Source organism: Hydractinia symbiolongicarpus, chromosome 10, assembly GCF_029227915.1.
Source record: "Hydractinia symbiolongicarpus strain clone_291-10 chromosome 10, HSymV2.1, whole genome shotgun sequence".
In the NCBI taxonomy this organism is placed as follows: domain Eukaryota; kingdom Metazoa; phylum Cnidaria; class Hydrozoa; order Anthoathecata; family Hydractiniidae; genus Hydractinia; species Hydractinia symbiolongicarpus.
This window is the reverse complement of record NC_079884.1, coordinates 985,193-1,004,059: the sequence shown is the minus strand read 5'-3', so window position 1 is coordinate 1,004,059 and position 18,867 is coordinate 985,193. Positions and strand designations below refer to the sequence as shown.

The following is an 18,867-nucleotide window of genomic DNA, read 5'->3' as shown; positions in this document are numbered from 1 at the left end:
TTTTTTGCTTGTGCATGTACGTATAAAAACATTACACCACAACTAATCTTGGTTATGGTTTTTTACTGCTTTAACATGTTCACTACCATTGTACTCTTGTCAAGGCGAAATGCTGTACAGTAACAAGAATACTTGTTTGAGTATAGAGAGTCATATTTCAATGTTTTTACATCACAGCTGATATAAACTTTTTTGTTGTTGTTGTCGATGTGCAAGAGCCATAACAAACAGTTACGATGAAGCTTCTATCCAGTTAATATCCAAGCTATTGTTTAAATTATTTCACACCATCTGTTTTGACACAGCAATTAAATATTGTAGTTCTGAGTGCTCTATTGTTTTATAACAAAATACAAAGATTTTTAATGCTCGTTAGAACCTGTCTTTGTCATTATAGAAGACAAAACAGCAAATTTAAATCTTCATAGGGATGCATTCTTATCATTTTACAGCAAAACACAGCGATCTGTAGCTTTGTAAGGATGTTTTCTTGTCTTTTTGAATGAAATACAGCGTTTTTCAAGCTTTGAATTTAACCCTGTTATACGTGGTGTTTTTTATGTGTAAGAAGGGCACAAAGTGCCTGTGGGCCATAAATTCCTAACTCATCATCATCATCATCATTCTCGGCTTAACGTCCGTTTTCCATGCTAGCATGGGTTGGACGGGGTATATTAATGACCCTCTTCCAATCTGATCTAGACTGTGTTAGATCTAAACTCAACTTCCTCTCTATCAAGTCTGTCCTTATAACCTCCTGCCAAGTCTTTCTCGGTCTGCCTCTGGGCTTTATCTATCAAGTCTCTACACTTTCTTACCCAATTATCCTCCTCCATTCTTTCCAAGTGCCCCAGCCAATTCAATCTTCTTATCTGGATAACATCTTTAATTCTACAGAGACTTAGCCTGCTTCTTAGCTCATCTGAACTCTTTCTGTCTCTCAGACTGGCATTACACATCCACCTAACCATTCTCATATCATTCCTTTCTAAACGGTCAAGATCTTCCTGCTTCACTGCCCATGTCTCACTACCGTACAACATAACACTTCTTACACAGGCCTCATACAACCTACCTTTTACCTCAATTGACAGGACTCTGCTAGTCAATAAAGCAAGTAACTCTCTAAACTTTTTCCAAGCAGAACCTATCCTGCAAGTAACACTTCTTCCAACACCCCCTTCACTGCCCAACATATCACCTAAGTAACAGAAGTTCTTAACTATCTCTAACGAGCCACTGTTGTACATCATTAAAGCTGGAAATACTTCATTCTCTATAATCTCACCTTTGCAACGCTTGCATACAAACTGTATGTCAGCTCTTAACCTTCCACTAATACTACTGCACTTCTTATGTACCCAATGCTTGCAAGTCTGACAAAAAATTGAGTTACTACCAACCCCTTTCCTGCAAACTCCACAAGGCGACTTTCCAAATACAAGGTCACACTTGGCTGCAATGCTACTTATCATGACTTTAGACTTTGCTGTGTTTACCTTCAGCCCTTTCTCTTCTAGTCCTTTCTTCCAACTTCTCAAACTTTTCAACTAATTCTTCCATCGACTCTGCTATGAGAACCAAATCATCTGCATACAATAACTCCCATGGACAACCTGTTCTGAACTCCATCGACAGCGCTTCTAAGACTAGAATAAACAACAAAGGACTAAGTACAGAACCCTGATGTACACCAACATTTACACTAAATTCATCACTAAGTGAATCGTTAATCCTGACACGACTTCTAGCATTGCTGTACATAGACTGAACCATCGTAACTAGCCACTCATTCACACCTAATTTTCTCATAGCCCACCAAATAACTTTACGTGGCACTCTATCAAAAGCTTTCTCTAAATCTACAAAGGCAAAATAGAGATTCTTTCTCTTTCCTAAATACTTTTCCTGAAGCTGTCTGAGTAAAAATATTGCATCTGTAGTGCCACGCCCTGTAACAAAACCAAATTGCATCTTATCTATATCAATTCTTTCTCTAAGTAACTTATCAATCACTCTTTCAATAACTTTCATTACTTGATCAACCAACTTCAAGCCTCTATAGTTACCCCTTTCTAATGCATCACCCTTGCCCTTGAAACAGTTCACTATTACACTCGACTGCCACTCACTCGGAATAGCACCATCCTTTATAATCTGGTTAGCAAGACTTGTAATAAGCTCAACTCCAATATATCCAGATGCTTTTACCATCTCTGCAACAATGCCTGATACTCCTACAGCCTTGCCAATCTTCAATTTCCTAATAGCCTCCACTACCCATTCTGTCTTGATCTGCATAGCTGGCCCTTCTACGACATCATCATCAGACAAATTGTCCTCGTCCCAATCAAACTCAGTGTTAAGCAACCTCTGATAATGATTCTTCCAAGCTACCCTTTTCTCCTCCTCTGTGCTAGCCAAAACACCTTCATCATTACGTATACACTTCTCACCTACAATATCTTGATTAGTCTTCTTCATTTGCTTTGCTATCATGAATACCTCATTGCGCTGGTCTTCCCTTCTTAACACATCTGCAAATCTGTTTCTCTCTGCTTCTGATTTTGCCTTATACACTGCTGTACGAGCCTGACGCTTAGCTTCTAAGTAAATATTTTTACTACCACCTGACTTCCACTCTTTCCAAAGTTTCCTCTTTTCCTTTATACACTGGTCAACCTCATTATTCCACCACCAGGTCTGTCTATGTCTAGCTGGTCCTTTCGTCCACCCACAGGTATCATCAGAAGCTTCTAGAAGACAATTCTTTAAAGTAGTCCAAGTACTTTCAACATTGTCACTATCACATTGACTATTGTATGCTAACTGCTGAACTTTTGCACTAAATTGTCTTGCTACAATCTCTTCCTTCAGCTTCCAGACTTCTCGACGGGGCCTGTACTTTCCCTTGGCTTCTCTGACACTCTTCAAGATAATATCACAAACCAGCAACCTATGCTGGGAAACACACTCTTCCCCCGATATAACTTTCACGTCCTTCCTTAAGAAACTTAATATAGTTGTTATGACAAATCTCATTCCCGTTATTCCGATGACGTCACAAAAACCTAATGATGGATTAATTAAAAACATGGGGTATCCCAATCTTTTTTCTCTGTCCAATCAAAGCCTTGATGAAAAACTCACTGGAGTCGATATTCATATTGATATTCAGGTTTACTAAAAACTTCCACTACAAATAAAACATATTTACATATCTCCAAAATATTGACACCAACTTTGTTGTACCACTGCAACATCTCTTGATGCCAAAGTGATAGAGCAACATTTGGTCACATAGATCAATACCAGGCATCGTTACATTGTAGTCTCAGTATTTGGTCCTTCCCATTATGATTAACAACTGTGAGCATTGGAAATAGTCAGAGCTTCTTGTTGGTCCTTCCATTTACAAACAGTGATATCATTCCTAGATGTCCAAACCTTTTCAACTTTTTTTGGAAAGGCTGGAGGGCTTTAATATTTGCCCATTTATATATTGTTCAACAACCAGTCTGTGTCAGTTTTATCTTGAGTATTATTTGCTTATACTTTTTTTGTTGTAACTGTAACCAGTTTGTTTATGTTGTTATTATCATTGTTCATGATAGAAGGATTATTTTCTTATTAAACATTTTCTTAAATAGTAGTGTAAGGTCTACAGTACTTTCTTGTAAGAAGTCTAAGCCTGGAAGTAATTACAAATTCCATTCCTGTAGACAAGAACTTCAGCACAGTTTGCTGTATTGTAAACCCTTCTCATTTTATCACAGCTTGTGGATTGCATCACCAGTATATATATTTGGAATTTCAACTCTTATATTAACAAGTTGTAGTAAGTTGTGTCTTTAATTAAACTTGCAACTACGTGTGGGCAAACAAACATTTAAGTTATGGAAAGTCATTTTTTTTAATCATTTACTGGTCTAACATTAAAATAATACTTAATCCATTACAAAAAGAAAAGAAAAAATATCATGTTTGAGCTATATACATTCAGAAGAACAATGATAAATAGGGCATGCATACTTTTTAACCTTTTGTGAATACATGTTAGAACTTTCTTGTAATTGCACCTCTAACGTAGTCAAAGCTTAAAATTTGAGGAAAAACTAGCTGCTTATCATTTTGGGTTTTACACAAAGAAAGTAACATGTGAGAATCATAAATATGTTCAATAAGGAGGTAATTCTAAGAGTTCACAATGCTTTGTTATTTGTGAAGGGATCAAAGAACAAAAAATAAATCATTCACCAGAAATACCAGAAACATTGGATCTTTTTTACAATGCTGGTTCATTGCCCAATAGCTTTAGTACAAGTTAATGATCTATTAGATCTATAAACATAATCTTCCAGGCTGCAAAGGAGATTAGTCTCACTTTCTTGCAAGTCAAGGATGCAATTCATGCGTCAAGTAAGTAACAACTGCAGGCTTTGGAGATGTATTATATATGCAGAGATCTATATATTAGAGATGGAATTCTTAAAAGAAAGTAGGCTTCCATTACAGGTCATTTGGTCCAAAAGATTATTCCAAACTTTTGCAGCTCTAAATGGGAAGGCTTTGTTGTACCTTTTTTCTGAAATTTGAAAGATCTGAAGCAAGTCCATTCCTTACGTTGTTTCAAAGAAGAAGCAGTAGAAACACAAAACACAGCAAAGCTGCCATCATTAATCATAGTTGGATGCAAAACTAATTTAGGTTAGAATTCTAAGTAAGGAAAATGAGTACACTAACCAAAAATAAAACTTGTATAATTAACCACGAAAAAGTAACTTTGAAAACGTGTTGTTTCTTGTTTATTTCAGCATATGATCGTATCCAGTTAGTTTATTGTTGTCATGTGTCTATTTGTTACCTGTGAGTTAAATTTCATTACCCTTTCACTAAACACTTATGGCTGTCATGGTTAATTTACAGTTTAAAAATTTTTCATCCATATTATTGAGATATTTTAAAGGCACTAATAGTGTTGAAATGAGCGAATATAGTTCTAAATGTGGTTTTTGTGATTTGATGTTTCTTAGAATACCACACAACTTTTCATCATGACCAAATATAATTATTGTTTTATTGTAATTAAAGTCAACACTTGACTTCTATGTTTTCTATCAGGCTATTAACTACAAAAGTTGTTACAATATTTCTCTGTCTTATTTTTGATCCCAATAAACCAGAGCAGAGACTTTACTTGTTAATTGCAAATTGCAAATTTCTGTTAATTGGTATTACGCATCTAGGTTAAAGTTGAATCTTACAAAAAAAAAATTGAATTTTTTATCACTTGTCAATGTATTTTTTAATTAAGGAACAATTTAATTTTAAAATGTCAACTTGATAAAAATGAAGGTACTTTCTAATTAAAAGGCTATTTGTCATATAATTTTTTTCTCTTTTTTACGTTATTATCACATTATTTATAACGTTTTGAGAGCCTACTTTGTAAAAATGAATAATATTTTGACTACATAAATATTTCTTTTAAAATCTTCTAGGCTAACATAAAAATGGAAGCACAACATTTAGGTGGACAAAACCAAGATGATCTTTTGCAGAAAATGGAGAAACTGGATAAAGAAATTTTAGTAGTAGAACACACAAAAAGTGATTTACAAAGCAGAATGGTACAGCTGTTCGTTTTTTATTTCTAAGGGAATAGTTAGTATTGAAAAAAAAGAGAAACATGTGAGGGAAAAATAATGTTAATCCTACTGAAATATTTAAGACAGCTTTCAAAGAAATGTTTTGTTTATAATGAGAAGTTTAAGTTCCAAAATCACATGGTTGTTGATAGATATATTGGCAGCTGTATTTTTTTTCTTTTTTATCTTTTTAAGTGTAAGGTTTTCATTATTTCGTATATATATAAACAAGCTTAAGTACCTCGTAGATTATAAAGTTACGAAAAAGCATAATATTTTTTACATAATGTTGTGTGTTTTTTATTTATCACTTCGGTATTTATTTTAATACTACTTAAAGTATTAAGGAGTCCTACAACAGATTTCATTTGTTTAATTCTTTTATGTTTTAGAAAGAACTTCTTTCTTCAATCGAAACATGGAAAAAGATAGAAAAGGAACAAGAACAAAAACAGCATGAGGAAACGATAAAAAAGGAAGAAATCAAAAATGAAGACCCAGAAGTTGAGTACAGGAGACGTCTGATTGAAAGGTTTTCATACAAAAATACGGAAAATATAAGACGTATCTATAAAGAGAATAGAGTATGTGTTTTACTGTTCTATTCACCTAAATTCCTAACGATAAATGAACTCTCATCACCTTACTTCTGTGACAGTTTGTATTTTGTGATAGTATAGTCCTAAAAGAAAAAGAAAAATGCTGCACAACCATGTTTATGTGTTTTAAGTTATCCACATACGTTTACATGAAAATATCATTTCAAGAATTGTTATCAAGTTATCAACCTATTTTGCAAAAAGAAAAATTATGATGGATATATTGACAATAAAAGAAACAAAATAAGAAATAATTCTTTCATTTTTTTGATTTTTTTAGTAGCTTTAGACAAATAAATGACCTAATTTTTTAAATATCTCAGAAACGTGCAGAAGCGTCTCATCACAGCTTGTATCATCTAAATTACAAGGGAGAAAATTTACAACTGGTAATTATATTTGTTTTTCTTCAAAAAAAAACTTGGTTTCATTAGGTTATAGTATAATCGTTTTGATATTATTCTTAATAAGTTTTAATTTTTATTATAATTCTTCCTTATTTCTTTGTGTGGGATGTTTGAATTATTAATAGCATTCTGTTTGCCATTTCTTCAATTTTAACAAGAATAAGGAGGTTATTTATTTTTTTCAGATTTTATTATGAATCAATAAAATCGATTTTATTTCTGATTCTGATTTTATATCTGATTCTATGTATAACAATGATTTTTTGCTGCATTGATATTTTTCCCGTTAACAACACTGAGATTGTAGAATGCTTTTGTTTTTATTTAATATTATTTCCTAACATCACAAATATACTCTTCACTAAAACATAAATTTAAAGAAATGAAGAAGTTTAAGCATAGTGGAGGATTATACTATAATTCTTCTAAAAGAAGGTGAAGAACAAAATATAAATCGTTTGAACTGTCTGAAATGATACCAGTATGTCGAATGTTTTTGTTTGTAGACATTTCTCTTTAAATAATTTATCAGATACACTGATATGTTTTGCAAAGTTTTGATATTGTTGATCACGTTGGCGAAGTGTGCACGTGTTAAGTGGGAGCATATTAGTTTTTGTGATGTGTTCTTTAAAATATATGTTTACATGATTTGTTATGTTTTCTAGCCCTTGTATAATCAGCCATCGGATCTGGTTTCATATCATGAGAACATTGAAAAGTATGTTAAAGATTGCTTGTTTCATTCTATCTTCTTCTTCTTTTTCAAATTTTTTATTTTTTCAATGCTTCTAAAAGCTATGGAATTTAAGGAACTTGTTTACTATGGAGTGTTGTTCGATTAATTTTGCCAACATCCAGAAAAAACTTTCAAAAACAGCCAAAACAATATGTCTATTTTTAAAAAAGGTTTGATGATGAACAGTAATGTCATTTTCTGCAGCAAAGTTGGTTTAAGGCTCTTCAATGAAGTGCTGCAATAGACAAAAATTGATATAGAAAGAAGCACTACAGTGCTATTGCAAAACAAAAGAGATTAAGTCACAACACGAAATTGTGTTATTTGTGTCTCATATCGGATCCAGTATTTCTTGCAAATACTTGCATCCCTTTTCCCCTCCAAAACATGAACCAGTTTTACCCCAAAAACATTTAAAACGTGTTGTTTTGCACATAGTATTCAAGATTAAAAAAATCCTGATTCCATCAAATCCTTTTCTACGATCAAAATTTTAAAATTTATTTTTACCGTTTACATGCACCAAACATGTAACTTTTAAAATTTATTGGTTGTACAAGAATAAATAAATCCCTTAGTTTGTCATTTCTAGCTGCCTTGTGTTTTTTCACTGCTTTATAAGTGATAATAACTTCCCCAGACTCTCTCCTCAATATTTGTAAATATCAATGATACACCTAATTTAAGAAGCTTGTGCCTTGACCAAAATTCTTCTGGTCGGAATGTTTTTTTTATACTTGAAATAAGAAAAATATTGTAATGGCTCCCTAAAAGATACAATTTGTCACTAAGGAAAATCTTTGTATGATTACAAAAATAATTTCGAGCTTTACAGCCACGTAATTTCAATAGAGAGCATTCTTCCGAAAAATGTGCGTCTGACACACGATGTTTATGTATATTATTGTGTCATTGTGATTACCATGCAATTAATAGAAAAAAAATTTATCATTTTAATTTCTTATTGAATTATACTTTTAAATTTCATTTCTTTTGTTTTTTTAGATTTAAAGCCTTTAAACCAAGACTGGTGAAATTTCTTCAGATGAAAAGACTAGCTGAAATAAAAATGGTTAGTGATTTCTAATACATCGCACTGACTGGTAGCCTTGTGGTAGAGTGGCCTTGTGGTAGAGTGGCCTTGTGGTACAGCGTTCGCTTCCAGTGCGGAAGGTCTTGGGTTCAAACCCCAGTCGAGTCATGCCAGAGACTATAAAATTGTGAATCTAAGCATAAGAATAATATTGACATCGTAGGCAGTTGTCGAGTTGAGCAACAGTTGTACTTTCACACTTAAATAGGAGCTGTAATGCACTAGGACGCCTTCGCAGGTCTCTCGTTAATAGCAGTACAAATAGGAACTGAAGTGGCTATCTTGGGTAAATAATTTTAATAATAATAATCATATGTATATATGTTCAATTCAATCTATCCGAATAAGCATTTGAAACGGTTCTCATTCATATAAGTACGATATGACAATCTTTTATTTTGATGCTGCGTTTTTTCTATGCTAAAATAAATTACTTTATCGTATGCAGGAAAAACATTTGAAAGAGGAATACCAAACAAGAGAAGAAGCTTGGTTAAAAAGAATTGAAAAAATTGAAAACAACCCAAGACGAAAGTAAGAGTTGCGCATCTGTATACTTTATCATTTATGTTTTAACATTTAAAATCGTATATGCTGTATCCGTGTCAATGAATCTATCCCCAGGTGTTAGTTTTAAAATTAGAGGCATTCATCAGGCGTTGAAGCTTTAGTATATTCAAGCTTCATCAACTATTTGGCTATGTATTCTAACTAACATGAGAACGGGTTACGATTGGGACTTCGCCGTGTTTGTTTCTCACTTAAAATTGCAGGCCTCGACATTATCACGATGTAGTAATGTATAATAATCAGAGTGATAACATCATAAGTGACGCTTTTTTTTGTTATTTCAGACAAAGACAACAACGTTCTCGACAGTTTTATGAAAGAGAATTTCCCGAAATTAAAAAACAAAGGGAGCATCAAGAACGTATGGACAGGTAGATACAATCTGTTTTTTCTGCAATTGTCACACGCACCTGAAAAAAAAACTTAGACAAACATAGCAGACCTTCTAATCCATTGTTTACAATGAGCTTAATATTTGACAAATCTGAGGGATACTTTAAGAATGTCTAGTTATTTTGGAACGGTGCGGATGTTTACAACTAATTTTCTAGAAAGCAATAATTAAATACCTTTTTGTTCTTTTACCTCATCGGTATTTGTCTTACTGGTTAGGTGTGTGCATCACAGATGGTTTTTTTGTTGTGTATTATTTTGTTTAAAGCTAGTGTTTTGGCGTTCAATCAATGCTTTAGAAAGTGTGCCTCGATAAGGGGGCCTTGTGTCTCGCCAAGTGTGCCCTAACGAATGTGCTTTGATAAGTGTAGCTTTGTGATTTTATTTCAGGATTGGATCAAGAAGTGTTGGTTTTATACGTAGCGAAGCTGAAGTGGACGAAATAGCGGATAACCTTCGAGAGTTAGATGCGAGTGAAAAACAAATGCAGCTGTTAGCTGTGAGGCCGCCATATTTACTGAGTAAATATGAACGAACTATAAAGTATATCAATAATAATGGCCTCATCAGAAATTTGGATCAGTTCGAAAAAATAAGAAAAGCAGGTATTATATGGAGTGAGGAAGAGAAGCAAATATTTCGTGAGAAGTTTGCACAGTTTCCAAAAGACTTTGAAAAGATTGCATCTTTCTTAAAGATGAAAAATTGTTCGGACTGTGTACTTTTCTACTACCAAAATAAAAAGAAAGAATACTTTAAGTCCTCCAAGTTAAAGAAGAAGAAAGGAAAAGCAAGCACTCGAACTGGAGGGATATCCATGAATCAAAGTAAGAAGCAGAATAAGCAACCACAGGGGAAGGAAAGTGTCGAAGTTGAGGTGGAAGATGAAGACGATGATGAAGATGATGATGGTGCTAGCGACGAGGAAAATCAGCCGGCTTTAATGGACACTGCGACATCCGTGGAGACTAAAGTGACAAAATCAGATGTTGATGTCAGACCGACTCAAAATAAACAGTGTAGTTCCAACCCAGCTCCGCCATCTGTTACCATGGAAACTGAGAAAATTATCAAGACTACAAAAGCCGTTCCACTGCCTCCTGTAAAAGTTTTTAATACGCGCTCAGGAAAATTTAGTTCTAAAACAGTCACGGCACCAATCACTAAAACTGAACCTGACGTCAGCACTAATGAAACTTTGGCAGTCTCCTCCGCAGAGAGTCCACATCCACCATTAAAAATAACAATTGTAGTGACATCACCGTCTAACATCGGGACAAGCAGCGCAACCATGTCAGTTGGAAGCATTGTATCAGAGACAGTTACTGCGGCGGCTGCTGCTGCTGCCAAAGTTGCATCCGAACAAACCACTACTATCGTACCAAGTGAACCGACTATAGCAGTTAAAGTGGAAGAACTGATTAAACAGCACTTAACAAAAATGCCAGGTATGTTACAGGTGGCTTGTAATTGTTTTCTTTTCTGTTCAGTTTTTTTTTACCCTGCTTGTATCACCATGGCTCAATGAATGTTACAATTGTCTTAGTGAGACATAGAGAAAATATATGTCTATACAAGCTCAAGTTACTCCAATATCTCATGATAATCAGTGTCCTATTTACTTTAAGTTTCCCTCTACTATTGTATACTAAAGACAAGTGTGATTGAGAACTTAATTTTACCATATTTTTACGAAAAGAACTTCAATTTAACTCAATGTTTTTCCTTCTAGAGCATAGCGATCCCTCGAGATGGTCAGAAAGTGAAATGATGAATGCTGTGGAAGGTATGTTACCGAATAATAAGTTGCATTTTGTCTTTGTTGAAGTTATAGACGTGTAAAAGTTGTTCATTGTTGAAACGAGGAACTATTTTGTATATATATATATGGATTGGATAAAAGTTAAACTAGAAATAAAATTTTGATGTAAGTATACCTGTACATTAGCTTTCCAAGTGCTACAAAGATGATGGATAGATTTGGATATGAACCCACGCCCTGTCGCTTGCCAGGCGATTGTTCTCCCGAATACGCTATCCATCATATGCTATCTACCTAGTACATAGTAGACAACCTAAGAATGCTACTTCCGTGCGACATACCACAAGAGCGAGGCGTATGTCTTCCCTGTGACGAAAGATAATGTGCAAGTTTACTTACCAATATATCTCACATTATGCACCGTTGTTCCCTAAATAAAAATTTTATCACAGAGAAATTTGCTCCGCAAAACAAGCAATTAAATCTAAATATTGGTTGATTATGCATTTGGTTGATTAAGCGTACACTCCAGGAGTTTCAAAGTTATTTCATGCAAAATGCTGCATTTTCTTACCATTAATCTCTTGCATTATTTATATGTATCTCTGTGTAACAGTATTCTTTGCATTTGATTTGAGGAGAAATGAAAGTGAGAGAAAAAGTTGTTGTTGTGCAGTCCAGCAGTTAATTTTTCGTTGCAAACTCTATTTGTGTGTGTATTTCAGGCCTAAAACGTTACGGACGACATTGGCAATCTATATCCAAACTTGTTGAAACAAAATCTGAAGCACAGTGCAAAAATTTTTATTTTAACTACAAGAAAAAGTTCAACTTGGAGAGTATACTTGGTATAGCAAGGACGAAAGAGGTATAAACCTTTTTACTTTTGCTTCCCACTGTTTAAACATTTTTAAGAATTCTGACAAAAATTCATGTTCTTTTAATTTCCCTGCAATATGTTGCTCACGGCCTGGAAGTTCCTACAAACTAAAATTTCTCATCGAAAACTCTGGAATAAAAATTTAAAAACATGTTCTGGAATGTCGAGTAAAATTTGTATAAATGGCGATATGTAAATCTTTTTGTAAAGCTTACGTAAAACTTTTCCTCGAAAATTGCGTAAACAAAATCTTTTCTTCATTACTTTAAAACTTGGTTAGCCCTTTTGTCCTAAAATCGTCCTGGAACAGTTTGACCTGGAAAAATAAAAAAAATATCATAGAAAGTCTTTTTTAACCATGGGAGCAAGTTAACATTATTGTTGTTTTTATGGAAAGTGGTAACGTGATGTTTGATTTCACTGTTTGCAGAAGCATGTCATAACATAGTATTTGTTAGCTCAGAATTACAGTTACCGACTGAAAATTGACTGAAAACGTCACTAGATTATGCTTACGATGGATACATTCATGCCACCTCTGGCCTATTTTATGAATTAGTACTTATTGATGTTATATTTTTTTTGTTTGTTTGTTGTTTAAAGTAAAGTACTACAGGAAAGTTTATTTTACTCTATAGAAAGATGAAACTGTTGAACAGGAGGAGGATTTGATCAGTTATTTGGAAGAACTTGATAGAATGGAAGAGTTAGAGAAGAAACAACAACAAGACGCGCTTGAGAAACAACAAAAACTGGTACAATATCTATTGTTGTTGTTGTTGTTGTTGTTGTTGTTGTGTTGTTGTTGTTGTTGTTGATGTTGTTGTTGTTGTTGTTGCTGTTGCATGTCGTACTTTTTGATAGTGATCTTATTGTGTTTTTTTTGTTTGTTTTTGCAGGAAGTGAAATCAGCTAAAACAGGTCGGCATCGACATTCATCAAAAAAAATCATGCAAGAATCTAGCAAGGTCATCATTCAGACCATCGATACTGAGATAAATCAGCTACCATCTACCACGCAAATCAATATCAGCACTCAATCTTTTTCTGTCGCAGGTTGTTCCAGTACCACGCAAACGTCTAACACAAACCAAACAGATAGCAAGACAACTGATGGTCACGTGTTTAGTGCAACTTCTTCAGGTGGGTAGTGTTAAACATTCGAATACAACCACGCCAAGATGGTAGATTTGGAGTAAAAAAATATGTACTGCAAATTTAGTTTAGGGCATTAAGAATATATTCAATATATTGCTTTTCCATAGAAGTCGTCCCATTTGTTACCTCTCGAGAAGGGACGTTACGCCCACCGCCTCCACTGGTTGCATGCAGCTTACCTGCGGACACAAGTGTTCCACCAATCAAAGAGATCAGTCTACGACAGGATGTCGGTTTGTTCCAGAAGAAACTCCAGTTTTCATTGGACAAAGAAAAAGTATTGAATGTTTCTCTTCCACTTAGTAACGCAGAAAGTTCTTCTGTTATTTCCGTATCGGGTGAAACGTTACCTCAGTCCGTGACAACTTCGATACATGATTTATCAATGCATGCTCGACAATATGTTGCATTTTCTGGACATGCCGAGTATCCGTTAACGTCTCAGCATATCAATGTTTCTCAGGCTTCTCTTCCCACCCAGCCGTTTTCTCAGGCCCCTCACCCCAGTCAGCCGTTTCCCGTAGCCACGCCCAACCGACTTGCGATGGAGCAGACTATCAAATCTTTTAACACACTTTCTGGATGCATGTCTTCACTTCCTCCTCAAGTCAATTCTCAGCCTGACTTACCGTCACAAAGATTTCGTTTTCAAATGTCACCCGATAACATACAGGCTCGCATGCCCGTACCTAGAAATATCCCGCAGCCTTTACCACACATAAAGCATACATCAGTACCCTCTTCGATAAATATCCCACAAAGTCGCTCGCCAGGTTTTTCACAAAGTATGCAATCAAGCCTGACTTCTCCGACGGGCCAAGAGTTATTTATTTCTCGTCTTAACCCCCATCAACTGGAGGAAATAAAAAAGAGGCAAGAATTGGAATACTTTCACCGACAAAAGCAGTTGGAGAAGGAGCACGACACACCTAGCCTGCTTCGACAAGAAATTGAAGCCGAGCGAGATGCGCAATTATTATTTCGAAAGAAAGAACGAGAATTTCAAATTCTGGAAGCGCAGTTCCGTCAACAAGAAGAACGAAAGTACATGCATTTAAAGAAACTGGAGTTTGATAGACGGCAAGAAGAAGTGAAACATATGCAAAATCTAATGGAGATTGACAAACAAAAAGAAATAGAAATCCAACGAAGACTTTTTGCTGAAAAAATGCACGAGCATGGCCCCATGTCTCAAGATATGGTACTTAGACTCATGAATAGATACTTTCCTGCCGCTGCATCGATAAATCAACGCAACGAAGAGCTTCGCCATTTTGGTTCTCAAGAAGATCTTAGGAAACTTCAGGAGTTTGGATCGCAGGAAGATCTTCGTAATATTCGTGGATTTGGCTCACAAGAGAATCTGCACAAACTCTTCCATGAAAAACCACTGCGTGAGCAATATTTACGCCAGCTCCCTCATCAGCCGAAAACACGCGCCGAGATGCAGAAAAGAGCAGTGTCTATCCCAGACTTACGCGCCAACCTCGGTGTAACGTCGGATAAGTACATACCTGAAATAATTGGTCATCAAAGAATTCGCACTACATCTGGCCCTAGCCACAAATCAGTCATACCAGACGATAAACATGCGGAGTATATGCCGAGACCTGAAGTAAACCAACCCTACCATCCTGTTCACGGTCTTGGTTTCGACCAGTTACCTAAAATCTCATTGCCTGATGTTCCTCTCGAGCCTTTGTCTCGACCAGGTAGCGCTGGTAGTGAGGTTAGTGATGCTGCTGGTATAGACAGGAATCTGTATGGTATATCAACTGGATTGGCAAGAAAGCCTCCACCGTTAACTTCTATTACTGGTGGTGGCATTTCTGTGGCTTCTCCTGGTCCTAGACTTAGTAATATGCGTCAAGTCACGACTGCTTTCAAAACTAACCTTGACACAGAACCACCAAGACGAAAAACTATAGTCCGTCCATGGGAAATTGACACAGAAGTGTCCAAAACGAAGACTCCACCACCACCCCTACATGGTCCAGTTCACTCGGGTCTTGTTAGGTCGAGTCCAAACCAAAGCAATCCGCAGCCAGTTATTCAGCTCGCCGCAACTTCGAACCAGTTTAAAGAACAAATAATCAACATGGCGCAAAAAAATAGTCCTGCTCCTCAAATGTTCCCCAAATTTAACTTCTCTGAGGTGCCTTCAGACACTCGAAAGGTAAGCACGTCCTCCACAACCCAAAGAAGAAACCCGTCGTCTAGCGAATTGTCTTTATCACCAACATATCCTATGCCTGTGAGATCAAACCGAACAGATGCACACATTATGGTAAATTCACCTTTTCCAGAGCAAAATTATTCCACTAGGCCAAGAAGCGATTCAGAAGAGACAATATCTGCAGATGAGTCCGAATCCAGAGAACCAACAGCTATACCACCATCGTCAATGATATCCCAAGTAACCGCCCTTTCATCTGTCCCTAAATCTTCACTACTCATGCAGAGATTAAAATCCAATCAGAAACATCACAAGGAGAATGTATCTTACAAAACAGAATATAAGAAAACTAGCGACGCACCTAAGCAAGCATTTGAAGGTCATAGTATGGTTCCCCAACAAGTACAGGTGTCTGATAATCTTGAGAGTGTTAAAGAAGATAGTGGCGATGTAAGAGACTTATGTAAAATGAACTACTGTGAAATGTCCGAAAACAAACATCAAAGCACGATAGAGAACAACCCTGCTAACATAATGCCATTGATAACAACTACCTTGGAATATAAAAATACTAACGACTCAGTTGTTATCGCTGTTTCATCATCTGGTCATACCAGTGTTGTTTCACATACAATGTGCGATGAAAAAACTACAACCAAGGAGACAGTCGTTCCTCGTATGGAAACAAACGAACCGATAGTTGCAACAGTTGATATCGTTGTCCCTCGTGCCTATGACATGACAGAAGGTAACCTTTCAAGTACAACTGAAGTAATTACAAATCCAATACCTGTTGAAAACCAGGTAACAGATTTTGGCACTTTGTCCCCTGCCAAACTGATCTTACCATCCTCGACCTCGACCTTCAGTAATCAGTCCAAGTCGGAGAGCGAAGAAACTTCCAGTGGGGCACCCAAGGAGTTTGAAGTGAAGGGCGATATCTCAAAAATGGAGACGAATGAAAAGGTGATGAGTAAAAACAAAATAATGCCACCTGATGCTTCTTTAAGTGAGTCAGTAGTAAAAAATTCTGCTCCAAAGCCTAAAAGAAAAGAGCGACTCGATTCACCAGACATATACGACGATTTGAAAGTTCATAATTACGATGATCACTCTCAGGACTCGTTTGATCTTTACAGTGATATGAAACCAAAGTCAAACGAACTGCAGACATTAACTGCGACAAGGAACTCTCCAACAAGCGACGTTGATTTGTTTTACACCACGGAGGAGAGAGTTGCTGATGACGACAAACAACCTGAAGTGTTAGATGGTACCGCTGAAAGTAGCGAAAATACAGAAATATCGAACCTAGTCGCGTCGAAGGATGATCACGAGGATGGAGGTCGGAGCGATGCAAGTACTCCGGTTATGGATGAGCCTACCAACGTGGCTTCTGTTTTTATACCAATTAAACCTGACACGACTTCGACGTTAGCACCTGAGCAGAACATACTGGAAAATACGGAATGCTCATCAGCTGGTTCGACACCTGAAGCGAAAACACCATTGCTTGATGAACCAGAATACTCATTTGAGCCTGTACAAGCTGGAAACCTTGAGCTTAATATTGATTATATGCAGTTTAAAAATCAATCTGTTCTTGTACCCTGCGAAAGTAAGCAAACAGAAAATCAAGGTAAACCCATTTCACAACCGCAACAGGAAGCATTTGAATCCATCACACCACCTAGTTCACCGGAGTCAGGGTCTACAGGTGCAAGTTCTTCAGTACAAGTTATGACTTCTACCAGTCAATCAAGTTCGGCCATTGCCTTTCCCTTTTCGGCTCTGGCATTCAGTGTTGGTTCAAGGCCGAGCTCGAGAGCTGGAAGTGGAGGACACTCGCCAGATGATCGAGGAAGATTAGAACAAAATTCGGGAGGAAAGAATAAAAGTAAAAGAAGCCGCGATGATGAGAATAAAGATGTAGAAATTCCATCTGATGCTCATTTTCAACCTGTTGATATTAAAAGGGCTTTGAAGCGTAATTATCGTAGATCAGGCTCACAAAGCTCCTCGAGCTCGTTTTCAAAATCCCCTGAGTACGAATACAAAGGAAAGAAACTAACGAGTTCACGATCAACTGGACGGTCATCCAGTGAAAGACATACAGAAGATGTTTGTCGGAAACAAAAACGTTCTTTATCTCCGGCTGACTTCGACGCTGGACACGGAAAAAAACAGCGGACTTTGTGAAGCCTTTTAGTATATTTTGAATAAATATAATACAAGAAAATGTTCTGTTTAATGAAGTTTTCATTTTTCATAGTTTCTTATTTTCCACTAAAGAGGTAATACAAACACGGGAAATCATCCATGTTCGGATATTTCCTAACAACTGATTCTTCTGTTGACTGTAGTAATTGATGGGAATCAGATTCAGTATTGGACTTTCAGCAGTTAATATACTATGATTCTCTTTGTTTTACTTCTCATTATTACTGCGGGGTGTCAAAAAATGTCTTTAAAATGTGCTGACAAATACTAAAAAATGAGACGGTTTTTCGAGTTTTGGGTTGCTTTTTCGAGTTTTGCGACACTTTCTTGTCACCAGCCCTTCTGCTTACTATCCGCTACATCTATCTCATAAATAGAAAACACTTTTTATTTTAGAGTTATAGCCAGGGTGGTGGGAAAAAGATTTATACCCTCCAACGTTATAATAAATTGGTCGGAATAGGAATAGAGGCAACCTCGTTTCCAGGGCATTTTGTCTTGTTGATAAAGTTGATAGTTAGCCACTCCGTATTAACGGCTCAGGGACCACAGGTCCCTGGGGACTATGTTGGAATACAGGGACGTCATTAGTCACCAGAGAGTATTGTTTTGGCACGTAACAAACCCGATTCTCGATCTTTTTTCGCATCTTGTTTTTTAATTTTTGCAGTTTCCACTTTTTTTAATAAGAAACCTAAGCAATAGGTGGAGCCTCGAGTTTCTTAAACATTTTATATGATATTAAAGTTTTGGTATTTAAACAACGTTTGAAACAGACGAAAACGAGATTACTATTTTTTTATTTTTTTTTTATAAAACCTAGTTTTTTGATAGCGTTTTTTGATGAAACGCGTACGAGGCCCTGGTACAACAGACTTACTCAACCAATGAGATTGCGTGTACGGCTTTTTTAAATTATGTTAAAAAGATAATTAATGCAGAAGTTTGTTGCAAGCACTGCATTTTTTTATCCACAACAAATATGGCGATAAGCATTACGAAGATTTTGGTTACTTGTTTATGAAGAAAATATTTATAATTACGTTATTTTTGACTTCCTTGCTTCGTTTACAAATTTATCAAAGCTGTTCAAAATTTTTAAACAATACTTTTGTTTCCTTATTGATGGTGAAAAAGGCGACAACTCAAATGGAATAGTGCGACGAACATCCTGTCCTGCGACCTTTTGTTGTATTTTTTAAAATTCAATACTGAATTTTAA

At 36.0% G+C, this 18,867-nt stretch overlaps 1 protein-coding gene across 1 annotated transcript; it reads left to right on the top strand.

Moving 5' to 3' along the window:
* The first annotated feature begins 5,501 nt into the window (after positions 1–5,501).
* Positions 5,502–17,676, top strand: LOC130612546 (uncharacterized). The gene is made up of 13 exons (XM_057433872.1): positions 5,502–5,630; positions 6,041–6,232; positions 6,571–6,636; positions 7,323–7,375; positions 8,399–8,465; positions 8,935–9,020; positions 9,341–9,427; positions 9,840–10,897; positions 11,182–11,235; positions 11,937–12,079; positions 12,730–12,846; positions 12,991–13,234; positions 13,357–17,676. Exons 1-13 carry the CDS (start codon positions 5,514–5,516, stop codon positions 17,622–17,624), a joined length of 6,552 nt encoding a protein of 2,183 aa, XP_057289855.1. The 5' UTR covers positions 5,502–5,513; the 3' UTR covers positions 17,625–17,676.
* Positions 17,677–18,867: the final 1,191 nt, after the last annotated feature.

What these genes read in the sequence shown, in the direction of transcription:
- LOC130612546 (XM_057433872.1), top strand. Translation starts at nt 5,514, where the DNA reads ATGGAAGCACAACATTTAGGTGGACAAAACCAAGATGATCTTTTGCAG. An exon ending in GAAAACAACCCAAGACGAAA is followed by an intron (nt 9,021 to 9,340) that starts GTAAGAGTTGCG and finishes TTGTTATTTCAG; the next exon opens with ACAAAGACAACAACGTTCTC. An exon ending in GTATAGCAAGGACGAAAGAG is followed by an intron (nt 12,080 to 12,729) that starts GTATAAACCTTT and finishes TTTACTCTATAG; the next exon opens with AAAGATGAAACTGTTGAACA.